Below are 19147 nucleotides of genomic sequence, written 5' to 3'. Positions count from 1 at the left end.
AGTCCTTATTCAGAAGAAATAGCTTGGTTTTCTCAGTTACGGATTAATAACAGCAACTCCTAAAAGATGAGGAAGAATATATCTGATTGAATGGTCTCCAGCTGTGATTTCCTTATTCTGAACTCAGGAACCATGATTAAAATTTAAGTCACAGGGCTGGGATTGTGGCTCAGCAGTAGAGCACTTGCCTAGCATGTGTGAGGCCCTGGGTTCGATCCTCAGCACCATGTAAAAATAAATAAAATAAAGATATTGGGTCCTACTACAACTAAAAAATAAATATTTAAAAGAAAAATTTAGGTCACAGTCTTTTTGATTGTATTTTAAATATGAGACACAGTCATACGATAGTAGTGAGTAGAAGGGGTACAGACCCACTAGATGTTGATTATTATTGCAAACCTAATAATTTAATGGAAAATTCAAAGTGATTTTTTTAAATTGGGAGTTGAACCCAGAGGTACTTTACTACTGAGCCACATCCCCAGCCCTTTTTATTTTGAGACAGGGTCTCACTAAGTTGCTTAGGGCCTTGCTAAATTGCTGAGATTGGCTTTGAATGCAATCTTCCTGCCTCAGCTTCCAGAGTCCCTATGATTACAGGCATGCGCCACTAGCCTAGTAAAAGTGATTCCTAAAGTACTGCTATTTTTAGTACTGGGAGTATGATGTTAAGACTTTATTTGCTTTGTTTTGTCCTGTTATATTAAAGTTACTTAGGATTGAGGGTATAGTGCAGTGGTAGAGCACTTGCCTAATATGAATGAGACCTGAGGTTTGGTCATCAGCATCTCAATAAATAAATAAAGTTACTTAAAAACATGCATGTGTTTACACACTGCTCTGTCCTTATTGATGACATTATGTGCCTATCATCATCATTACAGAAGAATAATACATACTCCTGGCATAGAGTGTAAACTGTTTAAATAGATGCACATTTGTGATTGTGCATAGTGGTAAAGATTGGAACTACCTGTTTCTATACATTTTAGCCTGAGCAAAGATTTTTACTTTGAAGGTTTTTAAGGATCAGAGGTATGAAATGTAAGAGGCACACTTCACAGTAATTAAGATTCTATTGCAGGAAGATTCTCAAACACAAATTTGATATTTGTGTTTCTCTTTTTATTTTTCCTTTACTACCCCAATTCTTAACACTACCACCAGAAAAGGGAGGGAATCTGGAGATAAAATTACTATTCATCTCCAGGATGCTAATTACTCCAAGGAAGTAATACCAGATAGGTTTGTGCTATAAAGTGCTTTAAACTAAGGGAGAACTAGAGCATGAATGTAATGTAGTAAAATGCACTATGTTATATATAATTATACAAATTTAGGCAGAGTATTAGCAACCAAAAATGTGAATGCTAAAAGTCTTATTAGAGCATAAGGATATAAAATGTGCCATGACAGAAGGGACCCATGTTTCAGCTAGTATGGCATTTTGACTCCAACAAAAGTGCTTAGAGAGTGAGCAGGTTCTGGTTGCCTGTCCTGATATCACTTGTGAAAAATTAGAGATGTTTCATATCAAATCCCAAATTTCCTTGAACATAATATAATTGTCATTCATCTAAACTTTTTAAAAATTATAACTTTTGACTAAATCCCTATTAGTGTTACAAATTTTATTTTACTGCCTTATATGATAATTAATTTCCTCTTACTGTCCAAGTTTAAAATAATTTTCAAGTTCCTGAGAGTATTTTGCAGTTCTCGTTTTTTATTCTGTGAATAATATATGTTTACTTATACCCTTTGTGATTCAATAGATGTCTATTTCTTCATCTTTATTTGGGAGCGGGTACCAGGGATTGAATCTAGGGGTGCTTAACCAGTTTTTTATTTTTGTTTTATTTTATTTTATTTTTTTGAGACAAGTTCTTGCTAAGTTACCTAGGACCTCACTTCTTCATCTTTTTTTTTTTTTAATGAAACCTAGACCTTATTAGTCTTGTCTCATTGCACAGTGTACCTAAGGTGTCAACATTAATCATGTTCTGCAACGTCTGTATAATAAAAACATTCCACTATAACATAAACCTTTAACAGGTTTCTTTTAGCCCATTGTTATTCCTGGAAGATAGGTAGAACAAGTATATAGTTTCTTATTTTATGGCAAAGGAATTCCTTTAATTTTTTTAATTTTTAATTTTTAGTTGTAGTTGGACACAATACCTTTATTTTATTTATTTTTACATGGTGCTGAGGATTGAACTCAGGGCTTTTCACCTGCTAGGTGAGCACTCCATTGCTGAGCCACAATTCCAGCCCATCCGGTAGTTTTTAATTTTTTCATTCTCCTGTTAAGTTCATTGCAATTAATGTTTAGAATCATTTTTCCCCCCACGGAGCCAGGGTCTTACTCGATCTCCAACATCTCAATGTACTATCTTTCTGACCTTCTATTCCTCATACCTCCCTGCAGCCCTATGTGTCACTGGCTCATCAGATGGCACCACCTAGTCCAAGCAACAGCACCCCTAACAGCAGCAATGGGAGCAGTGGGAATGACCAGCTGAGCAAAACCAACTTGTACATCCGAGGATTGCAGCCAGGCACTACTGACCAGGACCTTGTCAAGCTGTGTCAACCGTAAGTTGTGGTATAAGTGGGTAGGCTCCAAGGGACAGTACAGATTTGGTGATACTGGCTTTTTGCTAGATTTTCTTATCCTGAAATACAGTATTGTGTTTCTACCCAATAGTCCCACGGTGTCTCAGCATCTCCTATTTTTTTAATTTTGAGACAGAATCTCACTAAGTTGTTGAGGCTGGCCTCAAAATTGCAAACCTCTACCTTAGCCTCCGAAGTCTCTGGGAGTACAAGCTGCACCACAGTGCTTGGCTCAGCATCTCCTCTTAAAAAGTTCTCTCTGTTGGGCTGGGGTTGTGGCCCAGTGGTAGAGCACTTGCCTAGCATATGAGGCACTGGGTTCGATTCTCAGCACCACAAATAAATAAAATAAAAGTACATTGATAACTAAAAAAAAAATTTTAATAAAAGTTCTCCCTGTTGCTGGTTTATAAAACATTTATGTATTTTTCTAAGGGAAGCCAGAATGGGGCTAGCCTTTGAAGCCAACTTTGTTTCCGGTATCTTCTCTGAACCGATAGGCTTAATGAAAATATTGCTATCTTTACACCTTGGCCATAGAAATGCTCAACCTCTCTATAGATACTGATTAACAGGTGACAAGAGCTGGCAGCAAGGATAGAAGAAAGTGGGACTAGCTAATTTCATATACACGTTGGAGAGTTTCAGCTTCTGGGATGTTCCTAGTGAATCAGAGCCACTTTCATATTAATGAATAAAGAAGAAGGTGGAGAAAGAGGCTGTCACTCTCATCTAACCCATGAAGAACTTTCAAATCATAGGTCAACTACCTTGGAATTGCCCAATAAGGAATGCTGAAAAAAACAGAAGAGTGCGGAGATACCCAGCTCAGTTTCATTTGTCAGGAAAGCATGCATTTCAGATACTATGTCTGAAGGAGTGATTACAGGAAGAAGTCTGGGAATGGGATGGGGAGAGTAAAAGAAAGGAATTTGGGTCAATGAACGTTGGGAAGAGGTAGAAATATGAACTATGTACATTTACTATCTTTTATAACTCCTTATTGCAATACAATAAGCATAAAGAAAAGAAAAGTAAACAAATCAAACGTATAGGTAGTGAGGTGACTTTTCGCAAAGGGAACATAAACTTGGTGCAGTCTAGAAACAGATCAAGAAATAGTACCGTACCAACTCTTCAGAACTTCACCTTCCATGATATCCCTGCAAAGTGTCACTGTTGGCTTCTGCTTTGCTGGTTTGTTTGTTGTTGTTGTTGTTGTTGTTGTTTGTTTGGTTTTGGTGCTGGGAATTAAACCCAGGACCTTTCACATGCTGGGCAAGCTCTCTACCATCAGTTACACCCCCAGCCATTTTTTTTTTCCTTAAATTTTGAAAAAGGTCCTTGCTTAACTGCTTGGGCTAGTCCTCAAACCTGTGATCCTCTTGCCTCAGCCTCCCAAGTAGCTGGGATTACAGTCATGCAACACTATGCAAGGCCAAAACTTAATTTTTATTGCTTATATATTTCCATCATAGGACTATAACAGTTAGTTACTTATTCTGGACATTTGAGTTGTTTCCAGTTTGTAACTATTGTCATTATAGTATGCTATGAATTTATACACATCTTTTGGTGCATGTGAATAATGCATTCATGCTGGGTGTATACACTAGGAGTAAAATTGCTGGGTTGCTGGGTGCAGTGGTGTCTACCACGCGGCCTGCACAGTGGTTTCATTAATGAGGTTCTAGGCATAAAGTTAGTTAGAAGAGATCGAAATAAAAACACAAGACTCAGTTACCTTATTTCTATTGCTAGGTCCGAGATGGCTCACCTCTCTGGTTCGCTCCTCTAGCCACCCAGCAGGGCAGCAAGGATTACTCAGGGCTAGCAGGAGAGAGAGAGAGAGAGAGAGAGAGAGCACGCCGGGGACTAGCCTTTTATTAGGGAACAAGAGATTCAGGGGAGAATTCCATCCAATGAAGGTTGAGGGGGGCTGCACTCCAAGGTCAGGGTCAGTGATTGGGTCCCCGGGGTCAGTGGTCAGGCACACCCCCACTCGGATGGGCTGTCTCATCAGGAAAGGGTCGGGAAAACTCCCCACAGTGGTGCACACCTATAATCCCAGTGGCTCAGGAGGCTGAGGCAGGAGGATCACGGTGTTCACAAAGCCAGCAGCAAGACTGTCTCAAAATACAAAATAGGGGTGGGGATGTGGCTCAGTGGTTAAGTGCCCTTGAGTTCAATCAACCCCTAGTACCCACCCCCCAAAAAAATTGCTGGGTTACAGGACATGCATCTATGCAGATTTTATAGATAACTATTAAATACTTTTCTGAAGTAATTTAACTAATTCTTGCAGTGTGTGTAAATTCCATCTGCTCCAAATCCTGGAGAGGAGAGGTAGAATATCTTGCTGTCCAAGACGTAGCAGTTTGAGGCATTCGAGATGCTTTATAAATCCCTTTTTCTCCTGAAGTTGTGAGTTGGTCCAGGCAGATCATGTGGATTTTTACTAGCACCAAGCCACACAAATTCTATCTCTAAAGGCTAGGTGTGGGGGGCTGGGGATGTGGCTCAAGCTGTAGCGCGCTCGCCTGGCATGCGTGCGGCTCGGGTTCGATCCTCAGCACCACATACCAACAAAGATGTTGTGTCCGCCGAGAACTAAAAAATAAATATTAAAATTCTCTCTCTCTCTAAAAAAAAAAAAAAAATTCATCTGGAGAATATCTTAAAAAAATAAAATAAAATAAATAAAGGCTAGGTGTGTGTGTGTGTGTGTGTGTGTGTGTGTGTGTGTGTATTCCTTCCCTTATATTAGTTTACCTTGCTAGAAAAGTATGTAAGTGGGATGTAGAGAACGTAGTCTAGGATTAGTACATTCTGTGGGGAGGTGGGAACGGGCAGAACTGTTGGTTATGAGTATTATATCAATCTAGGTCCTTGATTTCTCCATTCTTTATTTCTTGTACTAAATATAATGCTAACAAAAATCCTATCACAGTACAAGACAGAGAAGAAACTCAATTTGATTTCTTTTTATACTTTTAGAATTTGATCCGAACAAAGTCTGAAGGGATAAAAAGTCAGGGTCAGCATGTAGGATAGAAGGAAGGAGCCCAGAAAAGGAGAAGGCTGAGAAGGGCAGGTGGTGGTATTCTGGTGGGTGGGTGAGCTAAAAAGTCCAACCTTTTTAGGAAGGGTGTTTCTCATGCACAGAAGGACTTCCTGCCTTTGTCCCAGTGGTCTCTTCCTGGGAAGTAAATGTTGCTGGATCCTAAACTCTGGTGGGCCGGAAGGAGAGGCGTGGTCTAGGACTGGAGCTTCTGGTTCTCTTGGAGGGGCTCCTTCTGAGGAGGAAGCAGCAGTGACCCAGCTGTTGCCAGCTGCAGTGGAAATTCTGAGCTCAGAGTCTCAGGCTGTTAGACCGCAGCAAACTCCACCCTGGGGCCTTGATAGGGATAGCAGCGTGTGTGTCCTCTGGCCTGCAGTCAGACTTCTCATGGGTCTTTCCTCTTGCTTGAATTTGGGAAAGAATCCAAGAATGTAGCCCTGAAGGGCTAGGATGGCCACATCCATCCCCACCCCTTGTTTTATGTGCTCTTTTCCCAGTCTCCAGGGCCCTGCTTGGCTTATTCTGTCTGATACTTTGGGTCACAGAAACTCCACTAAAAAAGTCAATGAAAGGTCTCCAAGGAGTGAAAACAAATGGATCAATCAGATATGTTCTTTAGGGATAAAAGGAGAGATGGACAATAATGGTTGTTTGGGTATTGGTCTCAATTCAGTCCCTGCCAACTCTTGTATTTCTAACTTTGTTAGTGGCTTTTATTCTGAATCTTTAATATTTTCACCTTCTTTTTTTAAAATATTTTTTTAGTTGTAGATGGACACACAATATCTTTGTTTATATTTTTTATGTGGTGCTGAGGCTTGAACCCAGTGCCTCACACCTGCAAGGCAAGCGCTCTACCACCGAGGCACATCCCCAGCCCCTAATATTTTCACCTTCTTGGAGTACAGTGTGGAGGCTTTTATCTAGTGGAACACCTCTTGTACAATTTCTGATCTGTGTTCCTCTTACTACTTTTTTGTTTTTCTAAAACTTCATGTGACTCTGCTGCAAAGGAAGAATTTTCAAAAAGTTGAAAAACATGACTCTTATTACACATATAGAATGAAGATATGTCAAAGATTTATTTAACCCATTAGTGAGGGAGCCAGCAAGATGGAAAAATGGGTTCAAAGAACATTTGAGCCAGGTACAGTGGTGCCTGCCTGTAATATCAACTATTCAGGAGACCAAGACAGGGGGATCCCAAGTTTGAAGCTAGCCTTGGGCAACTTAGTGAGAACCTTTGTCAAAATAAAAATTAAAATAGGTTGGGGATACAGCTCACTGGTAGAGCACCCCTTGGTTCAATCCCCAGTATGGCAAAGCATACAATCAAGAAAGAAAAAGAGCTTTTGAAGAACTATTTATTAAAGAAAGAATGGGGGCTGGGATTGTGGCTTAGCGGTAGAGCGCTTGCCTAGCATGTGCGAGGCCCTGGGTTCCATCCTCAGCACCACATAAATAAATAAAATAAAGGTATTGTGTACAACTTAAAGAAATAAATATTTTTAAAAAAGAAAGAATGTTGGAGTAAAATTGGTAGGTTAGATTAAAAAATGTTGGGGCCAGGATTGTGGCTCAGCAGTAGAGCGCTCACCTAGCATGTGGGAGGCCCTGGGTTCGATCCTCAGCACCACATAAAAATAAATAAATAAAGATATTGTTTAAAAAAAAAATGTTTCCTGTCTTGCCAGATGGTAAAACCAGGAACCTTTGGAATTATCTTTTCTCTCTCTCCTTCTGTCTTTTCATGCTGGGGAATTGAATCTGAGGCCTTGCACATGCTAGACAAATACTTTACCACTAAGCTACACCTCCTGCCCAAATTATCTTTTCTACTGAAGATAAATAATTTGCATTTGTAGTAGACAAAAATCTACAAATGAATGTGTGAGTGAATGTGTGTCTTTACTAGGTCTGGGCCTGATCAGAGTAAATATTAATTTAAACAAAGAAATATTCCCCTAGATAATGAATATTCTTTGAATGGACCATTTGGACAATGTTCTCAAATGACATTAAAAGAATATGCAGTGGTGGCAAATGCCTGTAATCTCAGTGACTCCGGAGGCTGAGGCAGGAGGATCACAAGTTCAAAGCCAACCCTCAGCAACTCAACTCAGTAAGACCCTGTCTCTCGATAAAATATAAAATAAGGCTGGGGATGTGGTTCAGTGGGTGAGTGCCCCTGAGTTCAATCCCTAGTAACCTCCCCCAAAGGATATGCAGTCCTCCTTTTGCCTTATCTCCAAGTTTTAGATAACTTTAAAAAAAATATATATATATATATATATATTTTAGTTATAGGTGGACATAATCTTTATTATTTTTTTTTAATGTGGTGCTGAGGAATGAACCCAGTGCCTCACATATGCTAGGCAAGTGCTCTATCTCTGAGCCACAACCCCAACTCCCAGATGACCTTTTTTGTATGTGTATGTTTGTGGTTGTGATACTGGGGATTGAACCCAGGGACTCTTTACCGTGAACTACATTCTCAGCCCTTCTTATTTTAATTTTGAATAAGGTCTTGCAAAGGTACCCAGGCTAGCCTCAAACCTGTGATCCTCCTGCCTCAGCCTCCCAAGTCACTGAAATTACAGTCGTTTCCCATTATGTCCATCTTCACACGACTTTCTTTAATATTTGTTTTTTTAGTTTTAGGTGGACACAGTATCTTTATTTTACATTTATGAGGTGCTGAGAATCGAACCCAGAGCCTCACGCATGCATGTAGGCGAGTGCACTACCATTTCAACCACATCCCCAGCCCACACGACTCTTTTTTTTTAAAGAGAGAGAGAGAGAGAGAGAATTTTAATATTTATTTATTTATTTTAGTTTTCAGCGGACACAATGTCTTTTGTTTTCGTATGTGGTTCTGAGGATTGAACCCGGGCCGTACGCATGCCAGGCGAACTCGCTACTGCTTGAGCCACATCCCCATCCCCCACATGACTTTCTTAATACTGCTGTTACACTGGTCTTATTCCTATTCCCTTCACTAGTATGCATAATTTTTTTCTCTTTCCCTTTTTTTTATTGGTGCATCATAATTGTCCATATTGATGGGCACACTCAAATCTTGACAATGAAAAGAGAAAGTCTTAGAATGTGGTAAAGCAGGGGAGAGAGAGAGCCATTTGTTATAGGTTAAACTTGATGTCTCTTGAATATTACAACAATAATAATAGCACTTAAGATTTTTCAAGTGCTTTCCGTGTGGTAAACATTAGTGCTTTATATTCATTAATTCACTTTATATTCCCAACAATCCTATTTCCCTTTATAGATGATGAAGCTGAGCCATTTCAGAAAAGTTTAATGACTTGTCCAAGACCAAACCTAGCTAGAAAGTGGCAGAACCAGGATTTGAACCAAAGCAGTTTGACTCAGGTTGTCCTTCATTAGGGGTCAGTAAAGGGATAGGAATGGATGTCAGAGAAAAGAAATGTCTATAGTTTGTCCAAAAGGAGACAAATAATGTGAAGGATTATTTTTAGTACTCAAGGAATAACAGCCAGAGCTCTGCACTTACTCTGCCTTGTGGGTATTGCCAAGCATCTTTCCCAAAAGACAGTCATCTCTATTCAACTAGTGTTTGAGCTTTAGTTGAGGAAAAAGAGAGAAATGTATTGGTATTATAAGGACTATAGTCAGTTCATTTCTTTGTAGGCTTCTTTGAAGTGATAGGTTTCTATTAATAGTGACATTTCTATTTTTTTTTTTTTTTTTTTGGTACCGGGGATTGGTCAGGGGCTTTCCACCACTGAGCCACATCCCCAGCCCTATTTTGTATTTTATTTAGAGACAGGGTCTCACTGAATTGCTAATTGCCTCGCTTTTTGCTGAGGTTGGCTGTGAATTTGCAATCCTCCTGCCTCAGCCTCCCTGAGTTGCTGGGATTACAGTTGTGCACCACCACAGGGCTGGCTCTTTATCATTTTTATTAAGATAAATAGGAAAAGTAGTCCTACTGGGAGCACAGGAAGGGCATGGATTAATCCAGTTGTCTTAATCTCTGTCCTATTGTTAGTCCCTGTCCCCAGATTATCACTTTTCTTTTTATTTTTTTTAGGGGGGACTAGGAATTGAACCCAGAGGTGCTTAGCCATTGGGCCACATCCCCAGCCCTTTTTATTTTTTATTTTGAGACAGGGTCTCAGTAAGTTGCTCAGGGCCTCACTAAATTGCTGAGGCTTTGAACTTGTTATCCTCCTGCCTCTCTAGTTGGTAGGATTACTGGATATGCCACTGTGCCCAGCTGTCACTTTGCATTTTTCTTTCCCTTAGATACGGCAAGATTGTCTCCACGAAGGCCATACTGGACAAGACCACAAACAAATGCAAAGGTAAGAGAATACTTGTCCTTGGGGATGGAGAGTAGCAGTGAGTGAGGCCATCTTTGCCTTTGAGAGAGAGAGAGGCAAGGGATGGTCTTTGTTGCTGAGAGAGCCTGAGTACCCAGTGCCCAGGAAAAGTCTCTGAGGTTTTCAGGCTCAAAAGACAAGTAGATATTTAGATTAATTGGTGCCAGATGACTAGAGCTGTTTGAGAAGCCAACGTCAGAATGCTGCACAGAGTTCCTTGAGTCCCTTGGGTCCACTTTGACCTCAGGTTTCCCTGGATGAGGTGCTGAAGGTTGGCAGGAAAGATTTTTTTTTTTTACTTTGTAAAGCAATGTATATGCCTTTTGATTGTGGTGGAAGGATGACTCAGTAGATGTTATTTTCCAAGAATGAGTAGTTTTATTTGGGGTTTTTAGAAGTTCTGAGTGGAGCTGAAGAATGGAAGGAGGAAAAAGGGCTGTGGGTTGGGGGTGGGGGGTGGGGACTTCTTCCAGCAGGTGGCTGGGTGGCCATTTGTCCAGGAGAGGCTATATTCCCCACATGCCCAGCATTTCCGGGGTATATCTAGGAAAGAGGGCAGAGTTTTCTTTTAGAAGTGTGGAGGGGAGCTGTGGGTTATTAGAAGGCCTAGATCCTAAAATCTCAGATTTTTTTAAAGGGGAGGGCAAGGGTACCACAAAGACCTCATTTCCTTTGGCATCCTTAACCACAAAGTAGACCCAACCTCAGAGCATGAGAAGCACATGGATAGCCACCTGAAACCTGTTAATTTATCTTTCTCCCTGCCACTTCCCTTACATGGATCATAACTCTTCTCTGTCTCCTGAAAAGCCTGGGTGTCCTACCTCCCTTACACCTCCCACCTCCCCGTGATGCTGTTTCCCTGTTCCAGGCTATGGCTTTGTGGATTTTGACAGTCCTTCAGCAGCACAGAAGGCTGTAACAGCTCTGAAAGCCAGTGGTATACAGGCACAAATGGCAAAGGTAAGGCTGCCACTCCAGGCTATTCCTCCAAGGGGTGTAGTTACCACTAAAGTTCCAGTTCTAAGGCTTCCAGAGTGAAAGCCTTGAAATGCCCCATGAAGTTGATAGGCAAGCACTGTCTGTGCCTGGGTCTAGTCAGTCTGGATATGGGTCCATTGAGCATTCCTGGGTATTGGAGCAAGATTGTATTCAGTCTGTGGCAGATAGCTCTATCCACTCTGTTCCTCTCGTCATTATAAGCCTGCAGGAGGGTCAGGAGGCCTCTTGCAATCCTGCTGCCTATCTCCACCCTGGCCCCACTTCCCTACCAGAGGGATTGTGGCATTTTGCAACATTCTCTGAAGAAGCCTGTTGTGCAATTCGGAGGTTATGAACAATGCTCTCCCCCTCCCAACACTATTCCTAGTAGGGGCAGGGAGTGGAGTGGGGAGCCAGGGGGAAGCCACAGCAAGGAAGGAAACTGTTTCTTCTGCTCAGATCTGTCTGGAACTGTTTTTGGTCTAGATTACTAGAAAACTAGAAGCTTGTCTTGTATCTTCTCTTTGGTGGGGTTGTCCTCTTGCCTTTCTGAAGCCATCATGAACACTATGTCTAGAATTAATGAGGCAGGACTGCCAGATGCTTCTCTCTGTAATAAAGAAAAAGGAAACCCTGAAGGCAAAGGCCAAAGAGGGGTTAAGGTTGCTGGTGATCACTGCCCAGGGCAGAGTGATTGCTTAAATTCTTAAAAATACAGCCATCAGAAGATACTGCCATTGCTTGCCTTCTGGGGGACCCTCTGGGTCTTCCTTCTGATATAAAGCGCTCTGACTGCAGCTCCAGCCTGTAGGAGCCTTCAGAAGTTTTCAGGACTTGTGGTGACCACTGAGCTACACATCTGGTCCTTTCTCTGTCCCCTTCTCCCCTCTTCCTGCTTTTCTTTCGGTCAGGGGGTGAACAAGCATTCCTACTCCAAGATTGTGCTGTGACCGGAAGAGGGGGAGGGGGGCTACTCAAAACAATCCATCCTTGGTGAGAGCAGTCCAAGAAAATCCAGCCTCTGGGGCAGGCTGCTGGGGAGAGGGGGTGCTGCTCCGCCTACTTCTTAAAGAGACAGCCAGGTACTATCCATGACTCGTAGAGTACTAGAGATGGTAAATCTGTTTTTTTTTTTTTTCTTTTGTTTTGTTTTTTTTTTTCTTATGGGACTGTGTAAAACCTGTGAAAGTGGGACTGGGTGTCACAGATAGTTAAGATTCTCTTTGTTTATGTGGAACCCTTTCTACTATCTCTTTTCTGAAATGTCATTTTATAGATGATACCTGAAAGTAGGAGGGAAATAAAGGATGTGAGCTTCATTTTCTCTTTTTTGTTTCCATAGCAACAGGAGCAAGACCCCACAAACTTATATATCTCAAACCTCCCTCTGTCAATGGATGAGCAAGAACTGGAGGGGATGCTGAAGCCCTTTGGACAGGTTATCTCCACCCGAATTCTTCGAGACACCAGTGGAATCAGCAGAGGGGTTGGCTTTGCAAGGTGAGAGATGCGAAAGTGGAAAATGGTGAGGTTAATAAAGTGTCACTTAGGAAGGCACCAACATCCCCCCCACACACACACACCAAGGAACCAAACTATTGGTCAAAAATACTTGACTGTAGGAGCTGAGGTTGTGGCCCAATGGCAGAGCTATCCCCTAGCACGTGCGAGGCCCTGGGTTCAATGCTCAGCACCACATAAAAATAAATAAATAAAATAAAGGTATTGTGTCCAACTACAACTAAAAAATAAGTATTAAAAAATACTTGACTGGGGCTGGGGATGTGGCTCAAGGGGTAGCGCACTCGCCTGGCATTCATGCGGCCCGGGTTCAATCCTCAGCACCACATACCAACAAGAATGTTGTGTCCGCCGAGAACTAGAAAATAAATATTGAAAATTCTCTCTCTCTCTCTCTCTCTCTCTCTCTCTCTCTCTCTCTCTCTCTCTCCCCTCTCTCTTTAAAAAAAAAAAAAAATACTTGACAGGGCTGGGGATGTGGCTCAAGTGGTAGCGTGCTAGCCTGGCATGCATGCGGGCCCGGGTTCGATCCTCAGCACCACATACAAACAAAGATGTTGTGTCCGCCGAAAACTAAACAATATTAAAATTCTCTCTCTCTCTGTCTCTCTCTCTCTCTCTCTCTCTCTCAAAAAAAAAAAAAAAAAAAAACTTGACTGTAAATCAGAAGTTTATTTATTTATTTGGTTCAGGGGATTGAACCCAGAAGTGCTTTACCACTGAGCTACATCCCTAGCTCTCTCTCTCTCTTTTTTTTTAATTCAAGGCAGGGTCTTACTAAGTTGCTCATGACCTAACTAATTGCTGAGACTGGTCTTGAACCTGTGATCCTTCTGTCTCAGGCTCCTGAGTTGTTCGGATTATGGGCATGTACCACCCCACTCGGCACTGGAGATTGATTTACATTAGTGATTTTCTTAAATTGTTCCTTAGAGCTGCAGAACTCTCCAGGGTGCCACTTCTGGACTCAGGTGTCATTGTTGTGAGATTTCAGTCTCTCCCAGCCTACTTAAGAAACTGTTCTGCTTTTATTTATTCTAAGATTGTGTTTGATTAGAGATTCTCTTGCCTTTTTTTATTTGAAAGTTACTAGACTAAGTAATCTGAACACACTTTTTTATATAACAATGTCTTGCCTGACCTATGAACACTCCTCCGTCTTGGTTGAACACTCAACCAAGATCTGGGGACTAATGAATAGGTCCTCTTCCCTACCAGGCTCAATCTGGGCAGCTCCACCTGCTGGCAATCCCAGGTAAAACCACAGTGGTTTCTAGGCTTGTCATCACTTTTTTTTTTTTTCCAGCTCCCATATTTTCTTCTTTGTGGGGTGGGGGGGGGCGGATTGAGTTCAGGGGCACTCTACCACAAAGCTACATACCCAGCCTTTTAAACATTTTTTAAAATTTTGAAGACAAGGTAATGCTAAATTTCCCAGGCTGGCTTTGAACTTGCTGTTGAGTTGCTTGGTGTTATAGGCATGAGCCACTGCACCTGATAGGAAAATACTTTTATTTCACTCATATTTACTCTACTTACTCTAGTGATATGTGCCTGTTAGACACTGTACAAATTCTCAAACCGTGGAACCAGAATGGATAACCTCACCCTCATTTCCTGTCGCACACTGGCTTTCTTATGGTACTTGCTTTTGTCATAGGAACTATTGAAAACAGTTTTGCAAAATATGATTGTAGGGGAAAGTAATGTCAAAACAATGGCCTACTTTAAGTTAGTATTTTACACAACATCCAACAGATGTTGCTCTATTTTTCTTCAAGTGTGCCTTTTTTAGTTTCTCACAGTGGCCCAGGATGCATGAAAGCACAATCTGGGAATTGTGGCTTTGAAGACTAAAAAAACTATGAAGCTGGGTTCAGTGGCTCATGCCTATAATCCCAGTGGCTAATGAGGCTGAGGCAAGAGGATTACAAGTTCAAAGCCAGCCTTAGTAACTTAAAGAGGCCCTAAGCAACTTAGTGAGACCCTGTCTCTAAATGAAATATAAAAAAGGACTGAGGATATGGCTCAATGGTTAAGTTCCCCTGGGTTCAATCCCTGGTATCACAAAAACAAAACAAAACAATGAAAAAAAAAGAAACAATTATTAATTTTCTTCTATGTTTTTATGTTAACATCTACAATTTTTCTTCATACATTTAGATTCTTGCTAAGTGTAATTTCTATATATTGACATTTTAAGTAAAACTCTTAGACGATTTTTAAATGTATCCAAATGAGATCTAAATATAATAATTTGTTACATAAAATTGTCCCTTTAAAAATGTATGTGCCAGGGGCTGGGGTGGTGGCTCAGTGGTAGAGCACTTGCCTAACGTTAGATGTGCAAAGCACTGGGTTCAATTCTCAGCACTACATATAAATAAATAAAATAAACATCTATTGCCAACTAAAAAATATTAAAAAAGAAAAATGTATGTGCCAGCTGTATACAGTGGGGCACACATATAATCCCAGTGGCTCTGAAGGCTGAGGCAGGAGGGTTTCAAATTCAAAGCCAGCTTCAGAAATTTAGCAAGACCTTAAGCAACTTAGTGAGACTCTGTCTCAAAATAAAAATAAATAAAAGGGCTGGAGATATGTCTCCATAGTAAAGTGTCCTGGGTTCAATCCCCAGTATCAAAAATCAAACAAACAAACAATACTGTATGGACCAGGGCTAAGGATGTGGCTCAGTGGTAGAGTGCTTGCCTAGCATGCATGAGACCCTGGTTTTGATCCCCAGCACTGCAAACAGCAACAAAAAATATATGGACCATTTCTTTCTTAATAGTCATACACCTCATATTGTTCTTATAACATTCCTTTTATCTTCTTGATCTTGTGTTTGCATGTCATTTTCCTAGAGACTTATATTTGAGTCTTTCTGTGGATCATCCTTGTTTCCTTTCAACAAAATGTGTGTTTGTGTGTGTGTGTGTGTGTGTGTGTGTGTGTGTATAAATTAAAACTTTTTTTCCTTGTGGCCATTAGGCTGTGTGTATTAACCCATGAGAGAATTATCTTTATAATTATTAGTCAACAGGCACACCATACAACATAAATATATTAAAATGTTCATACAAAATTATTTTATATAAAGTAAACTTTGTTGAAAATTAATCTCCTATGACATGGATAAGTTTTATTTTCTTTAGATTTTTTTCTTATTAGGTCATGTAGCCAGCAATGAATATTGTTTGTTGCTATAACAAGTGAGGGCTTAACACCAGTTTTGTTCCTCTTTTTTGTTTTTATGCTGAGAAACCTTGTTCATATAAATGAGTAGATGAGAATGGAAGGGGCTTTGTTACAGTGAGAATTCTTTGGATTACTTCTGAATTATATGCCAAGAACCAAAGTGATCTGTCATCAAAATTGATTTTTTTGTGCATTGACAAGTTTCTAAAGTCTTCTAACTTTTTGGAAGCAAATAATTGGAAACCATCTGACTTATAAAAAGGATCTGAAATTTAGTCATTAATATCTGCTTTTGAGTTTTAGGCTGGATAAGAAGTAAATTAAGACAGTGGTTATGAGAAGGGACTTTAGCCTTGACTATTAGAAGTCATGAGTCCTCCTTCAGGCAGATCCCTGGAGGAAAGAGTTTTGAGGAAGTTGAGGTTCTAAACACTCTGCCTACTCACGCTTTGGAAGGACTATAAGTAGAAGTTACTGAACCGAAGATCACTGCTCTAGAATATCTAACTGGTTTTCTCTAAAAATGGTTTTCCCTGAAAGGTTCCATCTGAGGCCTTTTATTTACATTTTTGGTGCTGAAGAATTAATCCAGGGGTATTTTACCACTGAACTATATCCCCAGCCCTTTTTAAATTAATGATTAATGTTTTTAGTGGTTATTGTCATAGAAAGTACTGACTTAATTTAAATGTGGTAGTAGGTGAAGAAACAATATATAGGCCCTTATAATTTTTAGAACACATCTATATACAATATACTATCTCAATCAATCTGTACAGCACTGATTGACTTTGATTGTCTCTAAAGCACAATAAGGAATGGGTCCAGAGGGTTTTTTGGAATGTTCTGACAGAGTTCAGGGAGGTAAACTGGTGCTGATATCTAGATGTTCTTATCCCTTACTCAGTCCTCGTTGCCCAGAAAGAAACTTCAGCCTAGTAGTTCCCAGTATTCCTTTTCCTATTACTATGGACCATGAGCCCTTTATTAACAGATTCCTAAAATCTTAATAATGTCAACAGTAGCTAAGTGGGCCTCAATAGTTATAACCAGAAGCAAAAAATAAGTATTGCAAAATCTTAGCTTGTACAGTTTCCTTAGTATAAAGAACAATGTTCATTAGGATTTTTTTATTGGGGGGGGGGTACCAGGGATTGAACTCAGGGGCACTCAACCACTGAGCCACATCCCCAGCCCAATTTTGTGTTTTATTAGAGACAGGGTCTCCCTGAATTGCTTAGCGCCTCGCCTTTGCTAAGGATGGCTTTGAACTTGCAATCCTCCTGCCTCGACCTCCTGAGCCACAGGGATTCCAGGCACGTGCCATTGTGCCCAGCTTCCATTAGGATTTTATGATAAAAAATAATAAAGTCTAGCCAGATGTGGTGGCACCTGCCTTGGTGGTAATCCCAAACCCTGTGACAAAATAAAAAAGCACTGTGGATATGTCTCAGAAGTAGAGTGTTCCTGAATCTCAAGGAAAAAAAAAAAATTATGAACAGTGGTGCATGCCTCAGGTAGGAGGATCACAAGTTTGAGACCAGCCTGGGCAATTTAGCAAGACCCTGTCTCAAAAAGAACTCGGGCTGTAGCTCAGTGGTAAAGCACCCCTGTTTTAATCTCCAATACCAAAAAAAGGGGGGGTTAGAGACATAACTTAGTGATGGTAGAGCCCTGAGTTCAATCCCCAGTACTGCTAAAAATTAAAAATAGTAATTTAACTGCTACTATTTCTTATATTCTTATTTTGGTGCCAGACACAATAATAGGCTCATTTGTCAGTATCCTTTTTTTTTTTTTTTTTTTTTTTTTTTTAGCAGTGCTTGGGATCAAATCCAGGGCCTTGTTCGTGCTAGGCAAGCACTCTATCACTGACTGAGCCCCATTCCAATCCCAATCAGAGTCTTTTTTGGAATATTAATAGCTTGAAGACCTCTACTATTTTAGGATTCCTTGCAGGAGATGGTTGAGAGGATCTTCCTTAGATGTTGCATAAGCTGCAGAAACTCTTTATGTTTTTATAGTCGTAACTTTTGAACTTTTGGGAAACTTAGGGCATTCTCTTTGAATGTGTAGAGAGCACAGATCTTGGAGAAGCTAGAGCCTAACCCCTCTTGTGCTTCTTAGGATGGAGTCCACAGAGAAGTGTGAAGCTATCATCACCCACTTTAATGGAAAATATATTAAGACTCCCCCTGGAGTACCAGGTGAGGCATCTGGGAATCAGGCTGAGAGCCACATGTTGTTCCTTCCAGTTAAGATTCTGGAGGAGTTTTGCATGAGAATGTCTGCTCATTGAGGTGAGACTCAGCTGCCTGTCTGCTTTCTGTTTTGCCAGCCCCTTCTGATCCCTTGCTTTGTAAATTTGCTGACGGTGGGCCAAAGAAACGACAGAACCAAGGAAAATTTTTGCAAAATGGACGGGCCTGGCCAAGGAGTGGAGACATGGTAAGAGGTCCCTGAAAACAGGTTTACTAAGGACATTAAAGTGGAATGGAAATTACTATAGTTTAATTTCTGTGAGCTTAGGTGGCCAGCTTGAGAGCTCTAGGGTGTAAATGAGAAATGCTGATGGCTTAACAAAATCTCAAGTGTGGGTCTTGAGTGAGTGGGGTTCTGCAGCCTTTACAGTTGGAACAACTCAGCAGTTGTAGTGGGACTTGTCCAGAATTTAATTAGTTGAACTTTTTAAAAACATCCACAGCCTTGGCATTCTGGTTTTGTTCCTGTTCTTACCCAAAGGTTCACAGTATGAATTCTGTGTTCTTTCCTTATAGGGTGGTATGGCCTTGACTTATGACCCCACCACAGCTCTTCAGAATGGGTAAGTGTCTTTTACATAATGGAGCCACCTGAAAATGACCCTGGCCTGTGGATATTTCATCTTGATTTTCAAATAGCAATTAGTGGAAAGTGGCTGTGCTTTCATCAGTGGACGTTTCATCAGTGTGACTTTTTACTGAGTAAGGTTCCTTCCTACAGGTTTTACCCAGCCCCTTATAACATCACCCCCAACAGGATGCTGGCTCAGTCTGCACTCTCCCCATATCTTTCATCTCCTGTGTCGTCTTATCAGGTACGTTCACTCCCAAAAAAAGGGAGTGGTGATTTTCCCTACCATGTGTTTTAGGTGAAGGAATGTAAGGTGAGAAATGAGAAATAACTTGTTTTTTGTTTTTTCTTTCTATAAACTACATAAAAATAATGTTACATAAAAGTATAAACTGATCTGTGTGTGTGTGTGTCTGTGTGTGTGTAAACAGCATTTATGTCTGTCTGGGTGAACATACCGTTTAGAGGCATCCTCTTACTCTTTTCACCACCGCCACAAGTAAACCCTTGTTGATTTCCTTTTGTATAGCATTTCCCATATTTTTCTTCATGCGAACAT

General features: G+C 40.7%; 1 protein-coding gene across 7 annotated transcripts in view; it reads left to right on the top strand.

Moving 5' to 3' along the window:
• The window catches only part of Rbms2 (RNA binding motif single stranded interacting protein 2), a 52528-nt gene that overhangs the window by 25192 nt on the left and 8189 nt on the right, over nt 1–19147 (top strand). For all 7 annotated transcript variants that reach the window (XM_026398429.2, XM_026398425.2, XM_077798362.1 and 4 more), the window contains 8 exons: nt 2435–2601; nt 9977–10035; nt 10925–11016; nt 12377–12534; nt 17884–17963; nt 18095–18204; nt 18534–18580; nt 18739–18832. In XM_026398429.2, coding sequence (XP_026254214.2) covers nt 2459–2601; nt 9977–10035; nt 10925–11016; nt 12377–12534; nt 17884–17963; nt 18095–18204; nt 18534–18580; nt 18739–18832 — 783 coding nt within the window. In that variant the 5' untranslated portion in view covers nt 2435–2458. The remainder of the gene's footprint in view (nt 1–2434; nt 2602–9976; nt 10036–10924; nt 11017–12376; nt 12535–17883; nt 17964–18094; nt 18205–18533; nt 18581–18738; nt 18833–19147) is intronic.

The sequence above is a fragment of the Urocitellus parryii genome, chromosome 5 (genome assembly GCF_045843805.1).
Source record: "Urocitellus parryii isolate mUroPar1 chromosome 5, mUroPar1.hap1, whole genome shotgun sequence".
Lineage (NCBI taxonomy): Eukaryota > Metazoa > Chordata > Mammalia > Rodentia > Sciuridae > Urocitellus > Urocitellus parryii.
The sequence above is the reverse complement of the archived record's forward strand: the minus strand, read 5'-3'. Positions and strand labels throughout refer to the sequence as shown.